We start from the raw sequence: 19754 nt of genomic DNA, 5'->3' as shown, positions 1-19754 counted from the left end.
AAGGATTGCTTTACAGCAAAATCCAAGCATAAATTCGCCTGGGGATAAACTAATTTCAGTCTACCATGTCTGCCCTTAGGCTTGGAACAACCTTACTAGCTTCTAGCTGACAAACCACCAAACATATACGCCATATAACAGTCGACAGATTTCAAGCTGATGAGTCAAGTAGTATGATAGAATACGATAGCTCAACAGTATACTGCGATAAGCACTGCAAAACCACTTCAGAAAGTCTCTATTGTTATTGCCAACCTGTTATCCATCAACACCGTCATCAAATGTCTACATTCCTCCTCATGTTCAAGTTCCCGACAGCACAGAATACGAGAACAAGCTTTCAGTTCCATCATTGCGGTTGTTAGCAGATTATGGACAACAAAATACAAGTAGATTGGGAAACGCAACACCAATCGGGCCCAACGTATGTTAGGTGCCAAAGGAATCTCAGCCACTAAACAAGTCGATTCGCATTATATTGGCCCCGACAGTAGACTGAGGTCCAACTTAACGTCACTGGTTGTAAACAGAAATCGGGTCTGATGCGGCAGATAGAGCTGTGGCTTGGTGTCAGTCTGGTATCAATGCAAGTTCAAAGTGTTGACAAACAGTCGGCACTCCCGCAATCAACAAAACGCCACCATAGATACCAGTCGAATTATGCCGATATCATCTGTAGTAGTACTGCCTCACGTAGGTACAATATCACACCAGTGCCTACCAAGCTTCATGTAGCTGTAGCACGCGAGCAGCATTACACAAGCAGGATAGACAAACAAAGAAATTGACTCTATTCCCATCGCTCTTCTCCGTCCTAATCTAGCTTTGCCGACTTCAGAAGGCGTTCGCAAGGGGGCACCCGCCGGCTTCTGGCTCCCCAGCGAGCTTCACGTGCTTGTGACGTAGTTGTTTATTTGTACAGAAGTCTCCCGGTCGTTCGAATTCGCATCGTTGTTCCAGATTCGTCAATAGCAAGGCATCTATGCCTGCTTCCTGATCTCCCTGGCGGCTTGCTTAAGACTGGAGTTGCACTCCTCGTATGCGCGTCCGGCTCCGAAGCCGACGCCGATGAAAGCGGGCCACGCCCTGCGCTTGAACAGAAGGACAGAGAAAACGACACCGAAGCCAAGGCCAAGGGTGGACTTGACAAGGAGGTTGGACAAGCAGTGATCCCACTACAATATGAAAGTCAGAAAGACCAAATACTCTGGGACATATCAAGATTCTGGCGGTGGGGAGGTAGCTACCTTCTCGTTGAGAAGTGCCTCACTGACGGGTCGCGCGACGGCGCTCGGGGGAGGGGGAATGGATTTCTCTGCCATGGTCGTCGTCGGTGGCCCTGTAGATCGCCTAGTCAGAATCAATGGAACCAGTTACAGCTCTGGTAAGCGATACTCACACAATTGACTCGATGCACGATGGTGTTGTCCGGTCGGGAGCTTCAGCTGTTGGAATTAATCCAAGTGATGTTTTCGGCGAGTCCCGGCAAATTGATGTTGAACACCCGAGGGCGGTGAGACTCGGTGAAGGTCTCGGTGACTCTATTTGATTGAGTGGGGCGGCAGAATCCCTAAATTTTGGGAAGCTGCAGCCAAAAATCGCGGGGAGTCGCTGCTAGACTTACACATTCGACCATTTTGAGGAACGAATGTCTGCCGAAGTCTATTACGGCTAGTTTCTCGTCATGGACGTGGAAATGACCGATGCTAGCCCCAGTCGGTCTTCTGAGACGGTTGTAAGTCTGTTTCCTCACCCACATCTACGCTCATGCTAATTTTGCCCAAAGACGGCGGACAGAGACCTGGTTAAGACTATACGATCCCTCGATCAGACAGGCCCCGGGGCCAGTGGCGAAAATCTCGAGCGAGTATGGAAGCAACTTACTTCTATCGGTCAGAGTCAATTCTCTGCAGCAGAGGAGAGCGTTCTACGATGGCTCCTTAAGACGATGAAGGCTACTAGCGATGAGGCGGAAACGGTTCGGCGGTTTCCTTTGACCTGGCGCATACTCGGCTGTGCTTTTCAAAGAATACCTCTCTTTTCTCTCGCAAAGTCTCTTGCTGATCGCAAGTTCATGGCGGTTCTTCAGCAAACTTTGAAAGGCGTCGCGAAACCTAGCACCGATGCCAATACGTCCGACTCCAAATCAAAGAAGAGAAAAAGATCAGAAACATTGACGTTTGAATTGGAAAGCCTTAAGTCGTTTGACGGGTGTTTGGCAACAGGAGAAGCGATCTTCGGCGCGTTGAAGATCCTTCTGGCACGGCTGGACCTAGCGGCGCAGTGGTCCGCTCACGACAGGATGGGAGCAGAACACATCAAGGCACTGTTTGCGCAGCCCGCCAGCGACGCCGCAGAATACCTCGCGCCTCTGTTGTCTCTTTGTGACTACTCTCTTGCGGTCTCCAATATTGAGATGTTTGAGGCGCAAGAAGATTGGGTCAACGTGTTCTCCTCTGTCTGGGACCTTCATCTCCAGGGCCCCAGCGATGCGCTCGAAGTTGCAACCCATTTTTCAAGAACCACTTTCTCTATTCTGGGCAAACTCAAGGAAGGTGCGGCTGTGGACCATGAAGTTGCGGAACTCTGGACCCGCGAACTCGAAAAGTTCCTGCAGCGCAACCTCATTCTCCCTGCCAGATCTGCGTACTTCAATAAACAAGATCTCGAGGTGGTCACCCGTGCATTTGGCATGATTCAAAATATTGTATCAATTGCGGCGCCCATCTTCTACAGTTTGGTGTCAGCTGCACCCCAGGTTGTCGGGGGACTTACAACAGCCAAGGCCGATGAAGCCTGGATGCAAGAAATCTTCAAGTTGTCTGAGCAAGCAAACAGGCAATTACCCAGCATCGAAAAGGCGCATGTGATGGGCGAAATTTTGGAAAAAGCCATCGCAAACAAGGCTCGAATTGCATTGAATGATCTTCGCTTAGTATGCAGCACCTACGCCCTCGTCGGCACTGCTAGAGAAACCGACTGGCGCCTGCTTTCTCTCATCGCCAAGTCCGACGCAGATGTCTTCTTACAGTCTGACGAGGGTCTGGAACTTTTCGACCAAGTTTGTGACAGAATTACTGCTGCCGACGCTAGGGCTAGCGAAGAAACCATGAACGACCTTATCGAGTCGTTGATCGCCGGTTTTGAAAGCTCCCGTGATTTGTCAACGTTTTTGAAGAAGTGGTTCGTTCAGCTATCTACATTTGAAGACAAGGTACTTCGTTCTGGGGACCGGCCCGTCTGGTTCACTCAAGTGCACCGCAACTCCACACTTATTGAGGGTATTGAGAAGTCTTTGACTACCAAACAACTGAACAACCTACTACAATGGCTTGAGACCCAAGAAAATCTTCGGCCGGCAGCAGTCTTCATCTTCCTTGATACCATTGCCACCGCCATCACCAAGGATGAATATGCCGATTCGATTGGCACTCAGCTGTCGAATCTCGCACTGAAGGTTTGGTCATCTGGCAAGATTCCATCGGACATTCGCTCCCTGCGGTGGAGGATTATCTCAAAGACAGCTTCGTGGCTGGACTATGAAGAATCTCTTAAGCTATGGGATAGTGTTCGCGTTGATCTGACGAAGGCGCTACAAAAAGCCAAGTTCGACGATGAAGATACTTGTGAAGCCCTGGAGTGCGCATACCAGTTCTGGCTATCCATGTACCCAGATGGCCGTGATCAGAACGATATCGCTTCTTTGCTTTCGGCTTTTGTGGAAAGACTATTGAAGAAGGTGAACTTCGAGGATCTAAAGGGTTTATTAGAATCTCGCTGCTCTGTGGAGTCAGATACTTCGAACGTCCCCAAGTTCTGTGCCGAATACCCCTTGGCTGCCTCAAGACTGGTCGCGCTCCTTTCTAAGTCGTCCGGTTCTTTACCGGAGTACGTGAAACGTGTTCTTGGCCGGAAAGGGGACAGCGAAAGGCGACTTGGAAACGTGCTTCATATGATCACATCAAACGAAAACAATCTCCGCGATCGAAAGCTTGCAACAGGGGTCGTGGACTACATTATAGAGATCCTTGCCCAGGTGCCGACGAATTCTTTCCCCTGGACTGAGAAGCGAAGCAAGACTGCGATGATTGAGCTATCAGGAGTACCTGATGAATCGATTACCAGACAACAAAGAGAGCGCATCATGGAACTCTTGGTCTCCAAAGTACATGTTGCTGACAACCTTAGCCCGTCGGACTGGAATCTGGTGCTGGGCTTGCTTGGCAAAATCATGAAGAAGCCGACTTTTTACCAGGATATGGCCTTCTCTGATCTCCAGAAGATTGCAGCCGCTTTGACATCAGTATGCAGCAAAAGCGGCTCCAAAACAGCCCTTGGATTGACCCAACTTCTTTCCTATTTGTCAGTGGCAACTATTCGACAAATGCATGACCACCAAGAATATCGTACGCAGTACTTCGCAAAGGTTTCTGGTATCTTGGATGAAGTCGCCACAGAGGGTTCTTTCGTTTACATGACTCTTCTCAAGGCCCTCTTGTCTGTTGTTGTTGTTGTTGCTGATACTGGAGCAAAGGAGAAGGTTGTCATCGTTGACACCGATCAGACTGCATCCACCTTAGGCCGTATGGTTCAAGATGCTCTGAGTGACTTTGCAAAGGCATGGCGCAAGCAGAAGGTGGACAAAGGTATCGTCAACCGCGTGCTGGTTGCTCTTGATGCGGCCGAAGCGTTACCGGACTCTATTGTGGGACAGCTAAAGGTCAAGTTTTCCCAATTGGAAGAAGCAAGTCAATCGGCCATAAGCAACGGATATCTCAGCGGTTGGAGACTACGATCTTTCCTCATCAAGCGTTTCCCGTCACAACTGGCGGATCCTCGTCCAACGTCATTCAACCAGCTTTTCAGCAGCGCGCTGTCTACACCTCTACCTAGCGGAACAGCTCCCGATCCTCTATCAGACTTCAATCGGCAATCTGTTTTGGAAGAATCAGTTGATGCCGTTGTCGCTGGCCTTGACCACAACGGTAAAGTGGCTTATATCCAGAGCCTTCTCGAAGGTATTCAAGAAGATTCTGCTACCAAAACCGATGTTTCCATGGAAGGCCAGCTTCTGGCTATCCGTCGGGTCGTTGCCCAAATGAATGGTAAGTCTTAACGGCGCTAGGTATCTTTATCCAAGCTAATCAACCCACTTAGAAGCACCAACCGGCCTGGAAAAGTCTAAGGACTTCGATCTCGCGACTGCTCACGGGATACTGGTCAGATACCTGACCAAAGCGAAGACTGTGCGTGAATTCGTGAGAACAGCCGAAGTCCTCCAACAACTTCTTGACATTAAGTCGAACTCTATGACCCAGTGGAACATCGAGGCTACCTTGAGCGCAGTGGCGTCAGTCGTGGCGAATGACCCAGGTCACCTCGTCGAGAGTTCCCCCAGTACCTGCCAGTGGCTTTGCAAGCTCATGGAGGTGATCATCAAGAAACACCGCCTCCGTCTTGAGGGCCACTATCACCTTCTCATAGCCACTCTCGAAGCCCTCCTTTGTGCACTCGCCCATTCCTCGGCGCAGACGTCCGTACGCGCAACGCACGCGGTGCAGTTTACCCGCCTCGTTACTCTGGTGTGCGAACCCGCTGCCGCCGCTGTCTCGCGTGTACAGCATCTGAGTGCCCTTGACTCTGCTACCGATGCGGCTAAGAGGTCTGCCGGCCGGCACATGTACCTTGTCCTGATGGCTTATGTCAAGATGCAGCTCGATGTCGATGTGCCTAGGGACATCCGTGAGGCACTTGAGCCGGGCATGAACTCTATATTTAGCATTACGCCACCTGAGGTGAGGAAAATTCTTAACGACAGCATGGATGCTAGTGGCAGAGCGATTTTGAGGGAGATGTATAGGCGGTATACCAAGTTTGGAAAGTGGAGCGGTGTGTAGAGAGTTGGAATGGATGGGTGAGAACAAGCCGTCTGCAAGATACCCTAGATATAATACAGCATTCTGGCGCAAGAACTTTGCTACGCCAAGGGGCATTGACCTTCTATCTAATTGTTTTCCTCTCCCATTGATAGTCTACAACTTCTTAGTTTGGCTATCATCAAACTAATGGCAGACAGTTCAATGATGAGATCGCCATGCACAGTACGAATAGGGTTTTTGATTCTAGTTATGGGATTGTCCTTACCAAGCCCACGAACTTTTATATTTTTAAAGTAGTTGTTGTTTCTATATTTAAGTTCGTAAACTTATCCAGCGAAGCCGTTGGAGTTGATCGTACGGAATCGATATTGAAGATGATCTTTGCTCCAAGCTGCATCGTCCTTGTTTGAGAGGAATCTGGTGACTTCAGCATGTTGTGATTATTTTTGGTGAATAATGCTTGGTTGAGTGACAATTGTTATAGCTTATGATAGCTAAGTACATTGCGCTTTATCAAAGTGGATATTCATCTCACATAAGAAGGTTATTTAGGATAGGTGACAGATGAAGTTGCGAAACGCGGATAACATCTATCTACGGGTAACAAAAGCTTAAGCATGCCTCCTGGGGAGATACGATCATCTGCTGTATCCAGAAGTGCGCTACTTAAATTTGAGATCGCTTTGAGCCGGAGGATCCTAGACCCTGGGTTCAGGTACCCGCGTGGCGTCAACACCACGTTATCTCACCACAAACTCTTGGACCACATTCTCGGCAGAAATTGCAATCCATGATAACTTTGTATCGAGAATCCCCTGTTAATTAGAAAGAACAGTTGTCTCGTGGTTGATTAAACCCTATGTCTAGGACGCCAGTGATACATACGGCATATAATTGTTCTGTATTTGCAAGACAATAGATAGAGACGACCTCCAACATGGCCGCTGTATAACAAGATGAAAATAGCAATCGTCACTCTCTTGTATATTTGAGTTTAGGAAACGAACTTATGTTACTAGTAAGGTACGTGAATGCCAAACTCGAGAAAATTTTCGAGTCCAATAACCAGGCTGTTGTAAGCTTCGAGTGTGTAAGGCGAAGTCAAGTAACGATAAAGAGAACACTAATTTATACCTTTTTTTATAAAGGCTATTTATTTGAGTATCGTACCACCTCGGAAAGTAGAAAGTGTGTGAATGGCTCTCCCAGAAGAATAGGCGACCATGAGTTGAACCCTTTGCGGGTCATGTTGCGAAGGAGACAATGTCACATTAAACACATGCGGATCAAAGCTTCCACCATTCGGAATTCTTATGCTGTCGGGCGTTAAACTTGTGTTTCCCAACTGCCTAAGTGCGGTTGTTCCCTTCCCACTCCCTACCCGCTGTGCTTGTTTTAGTTGTATCCGTGGGCAAGGCATGCATGCTCCCTTCAAGGCGATGTTAAGATAATGGAGAGGAGCATCGCTATACACACGGCGAGCATCCGGATTATTCAAGGACATATACAAATGAGAATCAAAAACAGATGGTGTTTTGTAACTGTGATTATGGGTATCAATCGTCGTCTACGCTAAACATCGCCCTCTTACGAGCTTGCCCTGGGCTTTGCATAGGTAGCAGGGTGACCGTGCTTCTTTCCATAGCTCGTGCACTGCCGCACAAAATCGGGCAGTATGAACATCCAGACCCAAGGAGTAATCAAAATCATAAAGGTGTCAACGATCCAGTTGTTTCGGAAAGAACCTCCAAGGCCACTCCACTTCATGAGGCTGCCGAGGAAAGCAACAGTGACAAAGTATTCGCCTCTCTCCAACCCTTTAATGGACAAATCAGCAACATCCTCTGGCGATTGCACAGGGTCAAGCTCCTCCAACTGATGCGTGATCTGTGGCTTGGTTATGTTCTCCCTTTCCAGCCCAGGGCTGGTGATAGTCCCGGGGAACACCACGTGGATCTTGACATTCTGAGGATATAACAGCACTTCCTGGGAAAGTGTATCCGCAAGAGCACGGATGGCCCACTTTGACGAGGCATACGGCCCATATCCCACAACGGTGAAGAAGGCCACAACGCTGGTAGTCATGATAAGGTGCTTTGGTTCGTCCTCGACAGGAGCATCAGGCGCAAGCCACTCGCGCAGGATAGCATGCGCCATCTCAGCCGTTCCGTAAAAGTTGACATCCATGTTGCGGCGTGTGGCAGAAAATGGAGTATCAATCCAGAAGCCGGTAGTAGCCATGCCCGCGATACACCAGACAATATCCAGGCTGCGGCCGCCGTTCCATGCGGTAGCCTCGGCAATCACGGGAGCGGCGTAGTTCTCGAGGGAGACATCGGCAACGATGTACTTGAAGCGCTGGGTCGCGGGATGCTTGGCGGCGGACTTGCACTCACTCACAAGTTCCTGGAGCCGAGCTGGGTTGCGAGCGACAAGAACGAGGTTCGCGCCCTTTGCGGCAAGTCGGAGGGCGACACAGCGGCCCATTCCCTCCGAAGCGCCCGTCAGAAGAATGGTCTAGGCAATTGAGCATTAGTTGATGCTGCGGCGATGTCAAAGGGCTGGCTTGGTTACCTTGCCATCGACGGGCATGTGGTTCTTTCGACTAAATAGGCCCATGGTAGAGGCGATGAGGAGGGCAGCAAGACCAGGCAAAGCTATCCACAGAAGTTGTGAAGAGATTTCCATACCGGCCAGAGCAGAAATGGATCGTCTTAATCACAATCAATTGACGCGGGGTTCTGATTGTACAGGATGCCTTCGGCTTAAAAAGGAAGATTGTCTTGCAGCAGTCTGAACGCACGAATCTCAGGAGGCCAAAGCTGCGGTTCCGATGTGGCTTAGTGGATTTGCGGAAGGAACGGTTAACGATTGGGATTCCGTCTTGGTGGGGGCATGTTCAGCGGTATTAGTGGGTGTTTCCCCTGTGAGGCTTATCTTGAGCATGCACAAACGAATACCACATGGCCAGGCTGGAGCCGGACCCCTAGGACCGGTTTTGAAATGGTGGCCACCAGCAGAGTGTACAGTTCCAATGTACTACTACTACCTTGCTTGTTTGAACTACGCCACGGTGATTTTCTTCTTCTTCTTCTTCTTCTTCTTATACTATTATAGCAGGTGTTTAACAAGTTGGCTAGTTTAGCATATCCTTATAAGACGCGGCAACAGAGGTCATTTTGTGGAAGTAAATTAATGTTGTAAACAGCGGAGTATTTACATTGAAACATGCACTATTCACATGAAAAAAGCTTCTGGTATGGCTGAACGAAGATGGAAAGCACTCTCACAAAACAGTCGATGGCTTTCAATGTCAAGTCCAAGTGTGGGTTCCAGCGACTGCTTGTGGAGTAAACCCCACTATTGACTGACTTTGAGTGAACCAATAATAGTCGACGCCACTACTTGTATCCACTAAAAAGTTCTGCGCAAATGCAAGAACATTTTTCGCTGCTGGTAGCTTCAGTGCGAATCCGCCCTCCTCTGAAGCCTGCCTCAACAGTTTTTATCAGCGTCGCAGCTTGCCAACTTCCTCCCCGTGGACTGTGCTTGAGATACTGAAAAGGCGCGCACTCGAACATACAATCATGGCGAAGAAAAGAAAGGCATCGGCGCCTGCTCGCAGTGGCCCCAAAGAGCTCGACCCCGCTGACGCTCGCCTGGGCCCCATCACCACTTACGAAGATGTCGCCGATTCCGAGGACGAGTATTTCATTAACCGAGACAAGATCATGTTCGACGAAGGCCCACAATCGAAGAGGAGAAAGAGGGCTGAAGAAGAGGACAAGTTTTTGGAGCACTCGGACGAGGAGATTCTGGATCTCGATGATGGTGACGACTCTGAAGAAGAGGACACCAAAAAGGCCAGCCGCAAGTCCAAGAAGGGCAAGGCTGCACCTGAGTCCGATGAAGAGGGCGAGGAGGAAGGGGATGAGGCTGACCCGAGCTGGTGGGGTTCTTCGAAGAAAGAATACTATAACGCCGACCAGATCGAGACTGAGGCCGATGCCCTTGAAGAGGAAGCTGAGGCCAAGCGCCTGCAGCAAAAGAAGCTGGCCAAGATGTCCGAAGAAGATTTCCTATTCGACGAAGGGGAGTGGCTGGCATCGAAACCAGATGAGGCGGAAGAACAGGAGGTTGTCACCGAGGTTCTCAAGGATATTGAGATCACGGATGATATGGGCCCTGAAGAGCGCAGGAAAATGCTCCAAAGCAGGTACCCTGAATTTGAGCATCTCGTGAATGAATTCCAGGAGCTGCAACCAAAGCTTGTTACGCTACAAAAGGAGGCACACGGAAAGTCAAGCCAATCGCTTGAGGCGGTTAGATACTGGATACTAGGTTGCTACGTCGCTGCTCTCGCGAGCTACTTTGCAATTCTCACATCGCCAGCACGGGACGGATCGTCAACGCAGAAGACTTTGGATCCTGCCGAGCTCCGCGACCATGATGTCATGGAGACTCTTCTCGAGTGCCGCGAGGCATGGCAGCAAGTTCAGAGCGTGACACCAGCTCAACCAGTTGACTCCATGGATGTTTCCGAAGAGGAGCCGGTTGCCGAGGAGGACGAAGACGAAGCTGCTTTTGCCGCGGCAAGAGAAGAGGCTCGGAGACAAAAGAAGCTGCAGAAGGCGGCTAAGGCGAAGAAGAAGCAAGCTCAGGTCGTCGAGGACTCACTTGCCGACCTTGATGACCTTCTCAGCCAGTCTAAGAAGAGCAAGAAGGCGAAGAAGGCCGCCAAGGCCGCGGATGATGACGACAACTCCGATTTTGGCGAGGAAGAGATACTCGACGCCCGTACAGCCGCCGACAAAGCCGCTCGCAAGAAGTCTTTACGCTTCTATACTTCACAAATTGTGCAAAAGGCCAACAAGCGTGCCGACGCCGGTCGCGACGCTGGCGGCGACATGGATATCCCCTACCGCGAGCGTCTCAGAGACCGCCAGGCGCGTCTCAACGCCGAAGCCGAACGCCGTGGTCAAAAGGGTTCCAAGTTTGGTGCGGATCTTGGGGATGACGGCAGCGGCGATGAAAACGATGCCAAGACGGCCGCCGCTCTCCGGGATGACGGCGATGACGAGTACTACGACATGGTCGCTGCCAAGAGCAAGAAGAAGAAGGATGAGAAGACGGCATTCTACGACGCGCTCGCGGCGGCCCGCAAGGCGGATCGTGTCGTCGAGCAGGAGATCGTTGGGGAGGATGGCAAGCGCAAGATCACGTACGCAATTGAGAAGAACAAGGGTCTTACGCCGAAGCGCAAGAAGGAGGTACGCAACCCGCGTGTCAAGAAGAGGATGAAGTACGAGGAGAAGCAGAAGAAGTTGAGGAGCATGAAGCCCGTGTGGAAGGGAGGTGAACCCAAGGGCGGCTACGGTGGTGAGCTGTCGGGTATCACAACGGGTATTGTCAGGGCGAGAAAATTGTAAAGCCTGGCTGATGTTGGGTTTGCATAATACAATTGGAGTTTTCAAAAAGTTTTCAAGACCTGGGATCGTAGTTATAAAAGGCTTTTTCTTGTGTACACTGTAACAAACGATTTAATTGACATGATGTGTGCAATTGCTCCCAGTCCAATCTAAACAGCTTACGAAGTGCCAAAGCTCCAAGACAGCTGGCCCCACCAAGTTCCATCTGGCCAGAACAGCTTCAACTTTCCATTCAACAACCATTCTACGTCCAACAAAGGGCAAGTGCCGCAACGCTGGCGCAAAGGAGCACTTGGCTCCGAAAGAATCTTCAATTGACGAATAAAAACTAAACAATTCTTGATGCACCATTAATAGTATTCCACTACGATCGCCAATACCAACATGGCTACCCCCGATCTCTCAACCCTTACCTCTTCCGCCCAAATCTTCTCCTCCAACTACACCCTCCCCCAGATCCGAGCGATCCACAAGTCTCTCCATGTCGAAATCGATGAGAAGGCGAGCCGCCTGCGCACGCAGGTCGGTAGCTCCTACCGCGATCTTCTCGGTACTGCCGACACCATAGTCCAGATGCGCAAGGATAACGACGCCGTGCAGGGGGTGCTTGGCCGTATGGGCGGGCGCTGCGGGCGCGGAGTCGTTGGCTCCAAGGTTTCTGGGCTGAGCAAATTCGAGAGCAATATAACAGAACAAAGTCGTGCCGATGTGGGTGTCGTTGCGAGGGCAAGACTGCTTGAAGCCTGCGGCCTTGTCTTGGGCCGCGTGCTCAAGGGCTCTGGGGCTGGTAGCCTAGGTTTGAGCAGAGGAGATAGATTGGTTCTTGCAAGCAAGGTCTTGGTTTTAAGTAGGCTTCTGACCAAGAGCTTGGAGGAGGAGAAGACACTAAATGGGGATGTCGGATATGCTGTTGAGGCTGCGAAGAAGAGTCTTGCTGGTTCGAAGAAGCGGCTTTTGCGAAACATCAAGGGCCTGCTGGAGCGTGCCGGCGATTCCATCAATCAGCAGGATGTTCTGAAGGCGTTGTGTGCTCACAGTTTGGCTACAAGCTCCGGCGCCAGCGACGTCCTTACACTCTTTCTTGGCGTTAGAAAGTCTGCTATGGCTATGGCTTTTGAAGCCGAGGATAACGAGCGGCAGGGCGGCACGGGAGATATCCTCAAAAGCTTAAACTTGTACACGAAGACACTGCTGGACGTACAAGCTCTTGTGCCATTCAAGCTCTCAGACGCCCTTTCCAACCTCAAAAAGAACCCGCTGCTCGCAGACCCATCACTTAAAAAGCTAGAAAATCTGCGCCTGGATATATATGAGCGATGGTGTGGAGAAGATATTCAATGCTTCACACCATTCATACGGCACGACGATCTGGATGGCCCTCAGGCACGAGACATGCTTTTTGACTGGGCAGACAAGAGCGGCAAGGTGCTCGTCAATGGACTTAAGAAGACAATGGAGCGCATGATGGACTTTAAGTCTATCACGGAACTGCGTACTAGCGTGCTGCAACTCTGGATCCGGGAAGGTGGTAAGGCCAGGGGATTCGACCCTTCCGAGATGCTGGACGAGTTGCGCAGCGCTATCAACGGTCATATGCTGCATGTCCTTGAGATCAAGGTCAACAAGCTACATCTTATTGGATCTGAGGTGACGGCAACGCTAGATTCGTGGCAGGATGGAGTAACGGATCAGCCTATCAGTCTTTGGGATGTACGCAGTTTTGATATTGACTTGATCAACGGAGCAGACCACTTCCTGCAGGAGCTGGTTGCACGGCTGCACGGCCGTAACGACTCCGTTTCTAAGGCTGTCAACGCCTTCCACTCGTGGAGGCAAATTATCGACGAAGTTGGCCACGTCGTGGAGCAGCTAAAGAAACAGCGCTGGGACAACGACATTGATGAGATCGAGGATGAGGAAACAATCGAAGAGCGGCAGCAGTTACTGAGCAAGGATGACCCTAAGATGCTCCACGAGCAGCTTGACTCTAACCTCGTCAAGGCATTCAAAAGCCTAGATGAGAAGCTGACGAGTCTATGGCAGATACGAGCGGATGCTCCTAATAGCGGCAAGGTGGCTATGTACCTCCTCCGCATTCTCCGAGATGTGCGACAGGGACTCCCGAAGCTTGACGCGGTCAAGGACTTTGGGCTGACAGTGGTACCTTCGCTCCATGAGAAGCTTGCACAATCTGTCGCCGCCAACCCCCTGCAAATTTTTGCCACAAAGGCACTCACGCAGAACGTTGTTCTTGCGCGTCCATTGTGGGAGGGTAGTCCTGAGCTGCCTACGCAGCCGTCCCCAAGGGTTTTCCGATTTTTGAAGGATGTCTCAACGGAAATGGGTGATGCTGGCATGGATTTGTGGAGTGCCGTGGCTGTGAGTGTCATGAAGCAGCACCTCCGGAAGCAAATTGGCGAGAAATGGCTCGAGGCACTGGCGACATATAACTCGGAAGGAACGAATGTTGATGGTGACAATGAGAAGCCGGAGGCTTCATCCGAATATATCTCAGAGAAGGCAGAGGTTAAGGAGTCTGCAGAAGGTTCGGATGAGAACGAAGACGAGAAGCCTTCCGAAGAGAAGGAAGATGAAAACATAACCGACAAGGAGAGCAAAGTCGACGAGCAGAAAGACGGGGAGGACAAGGAAGAAGATAAGACAGAAGAAGCGGAGAAGAAACCCAAGGAGGACGAGGCTACTACGTCTGCGGCAGTGTCGGAAATGGACGACGTTGCTCAGCAGCGCCGCGACCTCTTCATTCAGTGGCTCTTCGACATCTCCCTCCTTGGTTGCTATCTTGACGCCTCTTCGGAGACCAAGGGCGACGAGTTCAAGGATTTGAAAGAGAAAATATACGAGCGCACGGGATTGGACAGCAGTGAGGCGCGACAACGAATTACCAAGTCGTCGCAAGAATACCACAAGAAGACAAGCCTGCTCTTCGGCCTGCTCTCATCATGATGTATAGATACCCGGTTAACCCAGTTCTTCAATCGATTGCTTGTACCAGATATGAGGCGATGTGGAAAAAGGATAGAACATCATTGTCTTAAATACAGATATTTCGTGATTTTTCTCCTTCCAACCACAAAGATTCTCTGATATCTTAATCTGTATCTACAGCTTGTGTCTCTTCTCACCGCTCGCAATCTTGCGGAATTCTTCCTGTGGAATTCCCTTCATGAACCTTTCTATTCCTGCAAACACCTCCTGTGAATTCTGCTTGTCCATGGCATCCATCTCGGGCCTTCTGATGAGCGCCTTGATTCCCGTCAAGCTGTCTCCGATCAAATGCTCGCCCAACCGTTCGTCAACTTCCTTCAGGACCAGATCTCGGAACTTCTCATCCTCACCCTTGCCGCAGTCAAACACGCGGTTCACGAAACCGGTATGTAGGAGCTCTTCCGCAGAAATGCGCTTGCTCATAATCAGCGCCTCGTTGCCCTTGCTGATGCCGAGGCGCTGGATGAGGGCACGAGAGGCGCCTCCTTCTGCCACGAGGCCCAGAGAAGAGAAGGGCGTCAGGAGGAATGTTGATGGCGTAGCGTAAATGAAATCGGCAAAAGAGACAAGTGCAGCGGAAAGGCCGATTACCGGCCCATTGAGACCGACGACAAGGATTTTAGGGTGCGTGTAGAAGGCCTGGGTGATGTTCAGATTGAAGGCGACGAAGCCTTGAAGCCAGTGTTTGTGGGCATCCGGCCCCGAGGGTGAAGCGCGGGCGATAGTCACATCCGCGCCGCTAGGCGTATTGTCAGCGTTTTGGTCATCGTCAATACCAGTTTTGTTCAAGGCCAATAGATGTCGTGGTAGCTTCCGAACTCAAGTAATCGTCACTGAACTTAGGAGAGATAAGGTGGCCATGTGTTGAATTATGATGAAGGAATGAGACAGAGCTTAAAATACCGGGGAAACTTACGCTGAGAAATAGCGGCCCTTGCCTGTCAGAACGGTGATGAAAACCTCATCGTGCGTCGCGATTTCGCGCAGTTTCTGAGCGAGATCATAGTACTGCGGCTGTGAGAGGGCATTGAGCTTGCGGTCGTTTTCGATAGTGAGCAGCGCGACCCGGCCACGGTACTCGAGAGAGATGACGGGGTCTTCGGGACTGGCCATTGCGTCTTGATATTTCTTTACGCTTGAGAATGTGCTTATCCCCTTGTGATTTTGTTTTCGTGCGGATGGGTTGAAAGCAAGATATCTATCTAGACAACAATTACAATGCTCACTGGTGAAATAAGGTAGGCTATCGGGGGACGCAAGAGCAAGGTGTTTATTCTTGCAAGCTCTCCAAGAGGTGCTGGTGCTACCCCAGACCCCACACACTGCACCGAGATGCCTCGGCAGGACTGAGACGGGGATGGTACTGCGGGGATTAGCGTCGAATCCCAGCACCCTTCGGTTGCTGTTGGCCCCTTCGGCCATGGCGTCGGGAATTGGTTCCAGGTTAACAACAGAGGCCTGCGTTAACGCTTCTGATTCATACTTCGGTAATTGAGTAGTTGATACAGCGCGACACGTCTGGTTCATGAAGGAAAACTTTTGGATTCATCAACAATAGGCTAGTGTGTCACAATTCACACTCTTCTATCTGGTTTAATAGTGTAGAGGTATCGTCAATACAGCCGCAAGCATTCTTGTTGTTCAAATGCTTCAACAGACATCAATGCTGGGCAAGAGGTGCCCAGCAAGTAGCATCGTATCCTCCTTAATGCCAATGAAAAGTGCAATTGCCATCGGTGAGAGGCACTAAGTACTCTCACACTCGCCGGAAGGGAATTCGCTCCCTGATCCCCCTCGACCTCACTCGTATCAGATCATCATCGTCCTCATCACTCTTCTAACGACGCTTTGGTGCGATGGATCTGATCTTGGGGAATTGCAACGGTAGCGCCAACTTAGCTACATGGTGTTGCTTGCCCTTCTCCTTGCCGGCGACAGGCTTAACTCGTGCGCCAATTTCGTAAAAGTAGTTGTTCATATCCTTCTGGTCGAGGCGCAGATCTTCGCGAAGCTTAGATGTGTCGACTTCAAAGTTGTCAATGATACACGCAAGCGCGCAACAATGTGTGATGAGAAGATCGTTGTGAAATTTGCGCATCTCACCGCCATCCGAGAACTTGCGTCGAATGTGCTCAATGACGGCTTGGGGCGCGGGGGACAGTCGCTCCTTAAGCTTATCCCTGGGGGGGATACGCTTCGTACCACGCTGCTTTCCAGGCTGCGCCATTGTATGGAAGAGGAAGAGGAAGTAAAAGTAGCGCAGCAGGCGTATCTTGTTGACGTTACCCGTGTCGACAATCTTCTTGACACGCGCAGCGACATGTCTGGAGTACACCTGCACGTCCTCGCCCTTCTTCGTAGGCTCCACCCAGTCCTTGATAGGTATAGCAGCGAGAACCTCGCGTCCAATAAACTCGTCGGGATCGTAAACATCTTGGATAGCGTCGGCCTCGAGGTTGGGCCGAGGCACAGGCTTGGCTTCGTCGACCGCAGCCTGGAGCTGCTCCCGGGATGCCATGGTCGCCGTGACACCGCCAATCTCTTGCAGAATCGCCTTCGAGGCAGTATCGAGCTTCCGAGGCGTGCTTTCTTTGCCCTTGTTGGGATCGATAGCGTTGAGGGTAACAGCTTCAATAGCCTTCTTCGCCTTTCTTGTACCGAAAGTCTGACCAAGGTCGGTCTTCAGGGCATAGTAGCTCTGTTCCAGGTCAGTGGGAGGTCGAAGCATTCAGAGAATAGGGAAAAACAAACCTGGTAGTCTGCCGGTGCTGTCATGGCCTCATCTGATGCCTGCTTAGCCCTGGCCACCCCACGCACCACCATTTTCTTGGCTTCCACCACCTCAAGTTTGCCGGTCTTGGGATCAAAAACTCCAACATAGTGCTTGAGTGCCTGCTGCGAGTCGCTAATACCGTCCTCTCTCGCCGTGTAATCCATGGTTTGGTGGCTAGTCGAGTGCAAAATCAGGTCCTGGGACACTGCGGGGGTCTTTTGTTTCCGTTTGCCGGAGGTAGTCTCAGGCTTGACATAAGGGCTAAAGGGGATGTTCTTAGATATCCGCACTCCGGGAGAAGAAGCTAAGTACAAAACATCAGCAATTACTTCAAGACGCAATCGGAAGGATCAATCGCAAGAAGTCGTCGTACCAAGAACTGGCGGGCATAGTTGCGGTCTCAGAACCGAGGAGACAGAGACTTTAGACGGCGCAGAGCCGTCAGTGGCAAATTTCTTTTTCGACTTGGAGGAGCCGCCGACATCGCGCTTTCTCTTCCGTCCGCTGGGGTCCGCCATGGTTACAAGATCCGTTTGCCGGGCAAAAATAGTTGGTGATGGTCGGTCGTTACGTGGGATGGGCTTGCCGTTTTACGGGAAATATTTTCTATAGGCCTATCTCAGAAAAAAAAATGTCGGCAGACCGGCGTTTACCCGCCCACATGTCCGCTGGAAATGGTAGGCGGTGTAGGGGTTAGCGGAGCCTGCGAAGACGCTAGCAGATGCGCCAGATGGAAACCCCCACTCAGAGCTTTGCAAACGTCACAGCTTGGCGCACTCAATTGACGAGGAGCAAGAACTAAGCAAGAGCTCTAGAGAAATTCCAGCCACTACTCATTCCCGCAAAATAACAGGTCAATCACAAAATCACGGCGCGATGCAAAAAAACGAAGATAATTGGTTTCACTGATGATTGATTTGAGGAAGCAAGTTTCTGCCTTTCAATTGTCATGCACGTCCTGATCCCGTTTCTTAATCCGCGTTGCGTCAAGACATCATGCTTCCCAAGGCCGTCCTAAACACCACATCCTCATCATAGCGTCATCTCGACCGTAGTTGGCTGGTCCATCTTCATTGAATCCTCATCAAGGTCTGCCAAAAGTGCATGCCTGATCATCCCATCATGACCCCAAGTCCCGTTGTTCTAGTTCGTGGTGAATGTCGACGTCCCGGTTCGCGAGACAGACTGAGTCGCTGGTGACAGAAGCTGGCGATTACACCTCTGTTGCGCGAGTCGCATGATGGCGTTGCATGTCGTCATCTTAAAAGATGGTCATGGTCGAGGCGGAGGTGCGAGTTGTTTATTTGCTGCCGGAAAGTCAGACCACGTGCATTAAAAAACTGCTGTTTTTTTCGCAAAAAAAACTTACGAGCGAGCCCTCATCTTTCTTCTCTTACGCTTGAGACGGCGAACGCGCTTCTTTCTCCACTTGGCTCTCATCGTAACGACGAAACTGTTTTGCCAATTAGCTAATGCTCCCCTGCAATAAGATTTGGCCAATCGCGCGCGGAAAAGGGCTCGGAACTTTCGCCGACCCTGCGCCTGTCGCGTGCCGATGGCCGTTGGGGTGGGGGGGGCTGCACTTACTTGTCCTTTGAGATGAGAGGTGTTGGTGATGATGTTCTTCTCCAAGAGCAGGCTTGGAGGGGAAGTTTTAGTGGTCGAGCTCTGTAGGGCAGAAAACCCTTCTCCGTCACGTGGGATTCTCATCGCGGGGCTTTGGTGTGACCTCACAGCGCTCCACTCCACAGAACAACCTCGCTTGCCAGGGCCTGGTAGAGCTTTGGCCCATCAAGTGTGCGCTTTAGCGAGATACGTACCTACGGTGGATACTTCTCACCTACCGGCAGGTGTGTACAGTGGAAGCTGCTCGCCTTCCGTATGCCTCCCGGGCTGAAATTGTCAACGGAGGTACCTGCTTTCAGTGGGGGGCTCCGGCGTCCAGTTACCACAAATGCCGTCTTGTACGCATATTGTGCCAGAACTTGACATCATCAAAAGGCGTAGTAAAAAGATGCCTTATCACTCACCTAATATCTACTAGTAGAACAAGCACTCCATTTTTGGCCTCAAACATCTAGTCATATTGTGTTCAACTTCCTGCCACATGAGAAGAGTCTAAGATCTTGATCCCCCAAGTATTTAGCTTTCCACTTCTCACGTGTGCCTTGTCAGGTTCGTCGTTTTAACTAAGCTTCCCATAACTTATCGCTAGTTTTGGGGTCATTGTGAAAAACGAACCTAAAGGTCAATTCTCTATGGCAGCGTTTATACAGGTAACTTGCTTTAATTATCATCATTACCCACGGCACCCTAGATACCACTCGATTGAACATGAGCAAAAACCAGTATGGGCACCAATCGAGACTGAGTATGTCAAAGGGATATTCAAATCTTAACGAATTGAGAAAATACTCCAGCATACCTTTCTGAAGGTTTCGGCGGCTATGTCATAGTCACCGTTGCCCCTCAGCCAAATTTGATCTGATCTGCCTTGTTTCACCAACAAAAGATGGTAGTGAGCCTCGTTTCCCAAAAGACGTAGTCCAGGAATGATTTAAGCTTAAAGCTACAGCAGATATCTGAATCGATTTTCACATTTTACATGGTTTGCTTGGGAGGGGCGTTAAATGGCTTTTTCACTACATATCAGATTCGTACATCTAA

General features: G+C 50.5%; 7 protein-coding genes across 7 annotated transcripts; 3 read left to right on the top strand and 4 right to left on the bottom strand.

Annotated features, from left to right (window-relative positions):
- Window positions 1–980: 980 nt before the first annotated feature.
- On the bottom strand, window positions 981–1569 carry CTRU02_213796 (DUF543 domain protein; the record flags this gene model as incomplete). The annotated part of the gene is made up of 3 exons (XM_036731054.1): window positions 981–1175; window positions 1248–1350; window positions 1400–1569. Coding segments are annotated over 3 exons (468 nt in total), but the record flags the coding sequence as incomplete, so codon positions are not given.
- A 115-nt stretch (window positions 1570–1684) lies between these two features.
- On the top strand, window positions 1685–5897 carry CTRU02_213795 (urb2 npa2 family protein; the record flags this gene model as incomplete). The annotated part of the gene is made up of 3 exons (XM_036731053.1): window positions 1685–1735; window positions 1787–5105; window positions 5158–5897. The coding sequence occupies 3 exons, from the start codon at window positions 1685–1687 to the stop codon at window positions 5895–5897; spliced, it is 4110 nt and encodes a 1369-aa protein (XP_036577138.1).
- A 1569-nt stretch (window positions 5898–7466) lies between these two features.
- On the bottom strand, window positions 7467–8567 carry CTRU02_213794 (short-chain dehydrogenase; the record flags this gene model as incomplete). Its single annotated transcript, XM_036731052.1, has 2 exons — window positions 7467–8396; window positions 8454–8567. 2 exons carry the CDS (start codon window positions 8565–8567, stop codon window positions 7467–7469), a joined length of 1044 nt encoding a protein of 347 aa, XP_036577137.1.
- Window positions 8568–9466: 899 nt separating this feature from the next.
- On the top strand, window positions 9467–11308 carry CTRU02_213793 (sas10 utp3 family protein; the record flags this gene model as incomplete). The annotated part of the gene is made up of 1 exon (XM_036731051.1): window positions 9467–11308. One exon carries the CDS (start codon window positions 9467–9469, stop codon window positions 11306–11308), a length of 1842 nt encoding a protein of 613 aa, XP_036577136.1.
- A 384-nt stretch (window positions 11309–11692) lies between these two features.
- Window positions 11693–14272, top strand: CTRU02_213792 (sphingolipid c9-methyltransferase; the record flags this gene model as incomplete). The annotated part of the gene is made up of 1 exon (XM_036731050.1): window positions 11693–14272. One exon carries the CDS (start codon window positions 11693–11695, stop codon window positions 14270–14272), a length of 2580 nt encoding a protein of 859 aa, XP_036577135.1.
- A 156-nt stretch (window positions 14273–14428) lies between these two features.
- Window positions 14429–15427, bottom strand: CTRU02_213791 (enoyl-CoA hydratase/isomerase; the record flags this gene model as incomplete). The annotated part of the gene is made up of 2 exons (XM_036731049.1): window positions 14429–15053; window positions 15231–15427. 2 exons carry the CDS (start codon window positions 15425–15427, stop codon window positions 14429–14431), a joined length of 822 nt encoding a protein of 273 aa, XP_036577134.1.
- Window positions 15428–16151: 724 nt separating this feature from the next.
- On the bottom strand, window positions 16152–17605 carry CTRU02_213790 (a49-like RNA polymerase I associated factor; the record flags this gene model as incomplete). The annotated part of the gene is made up of 3 exons (XM_036731048.1): window positions 16152–17012; window positions 17066–17391; window positions 17461–17605. The coding sequence occupies 3 exons, from the start codon at window positions 17603–17605 to the stop codon at window positions 16152–16154; spliced, it is 1332 nt and encodes a 443-aa protein (XP_036577133.1).
- Between the last annotated feature and the right edge of the window lie 2149 nt (window positions 17606–19754).

This window comes from Colletotrichum truncatum (assembly GCF_014235925.2).
Source record: "Colletotrichum truncatum strain CMES1059 chromosome Unknown Contig_0010, whole genome shotgun sequence".
In the NCBI taxonomy this organism is placed as follows: Eukaryota; Fungi; Ascomycota; class Sordariomycetes; order Glomerellales; family Glomerellaceae; genus Colletotrichum; species Colletotrichum truncatum.
Note: the sequence above shows the minus strand (reverse complement) of the source record. Positions and strands in the feature narration are given on the sequence as shown.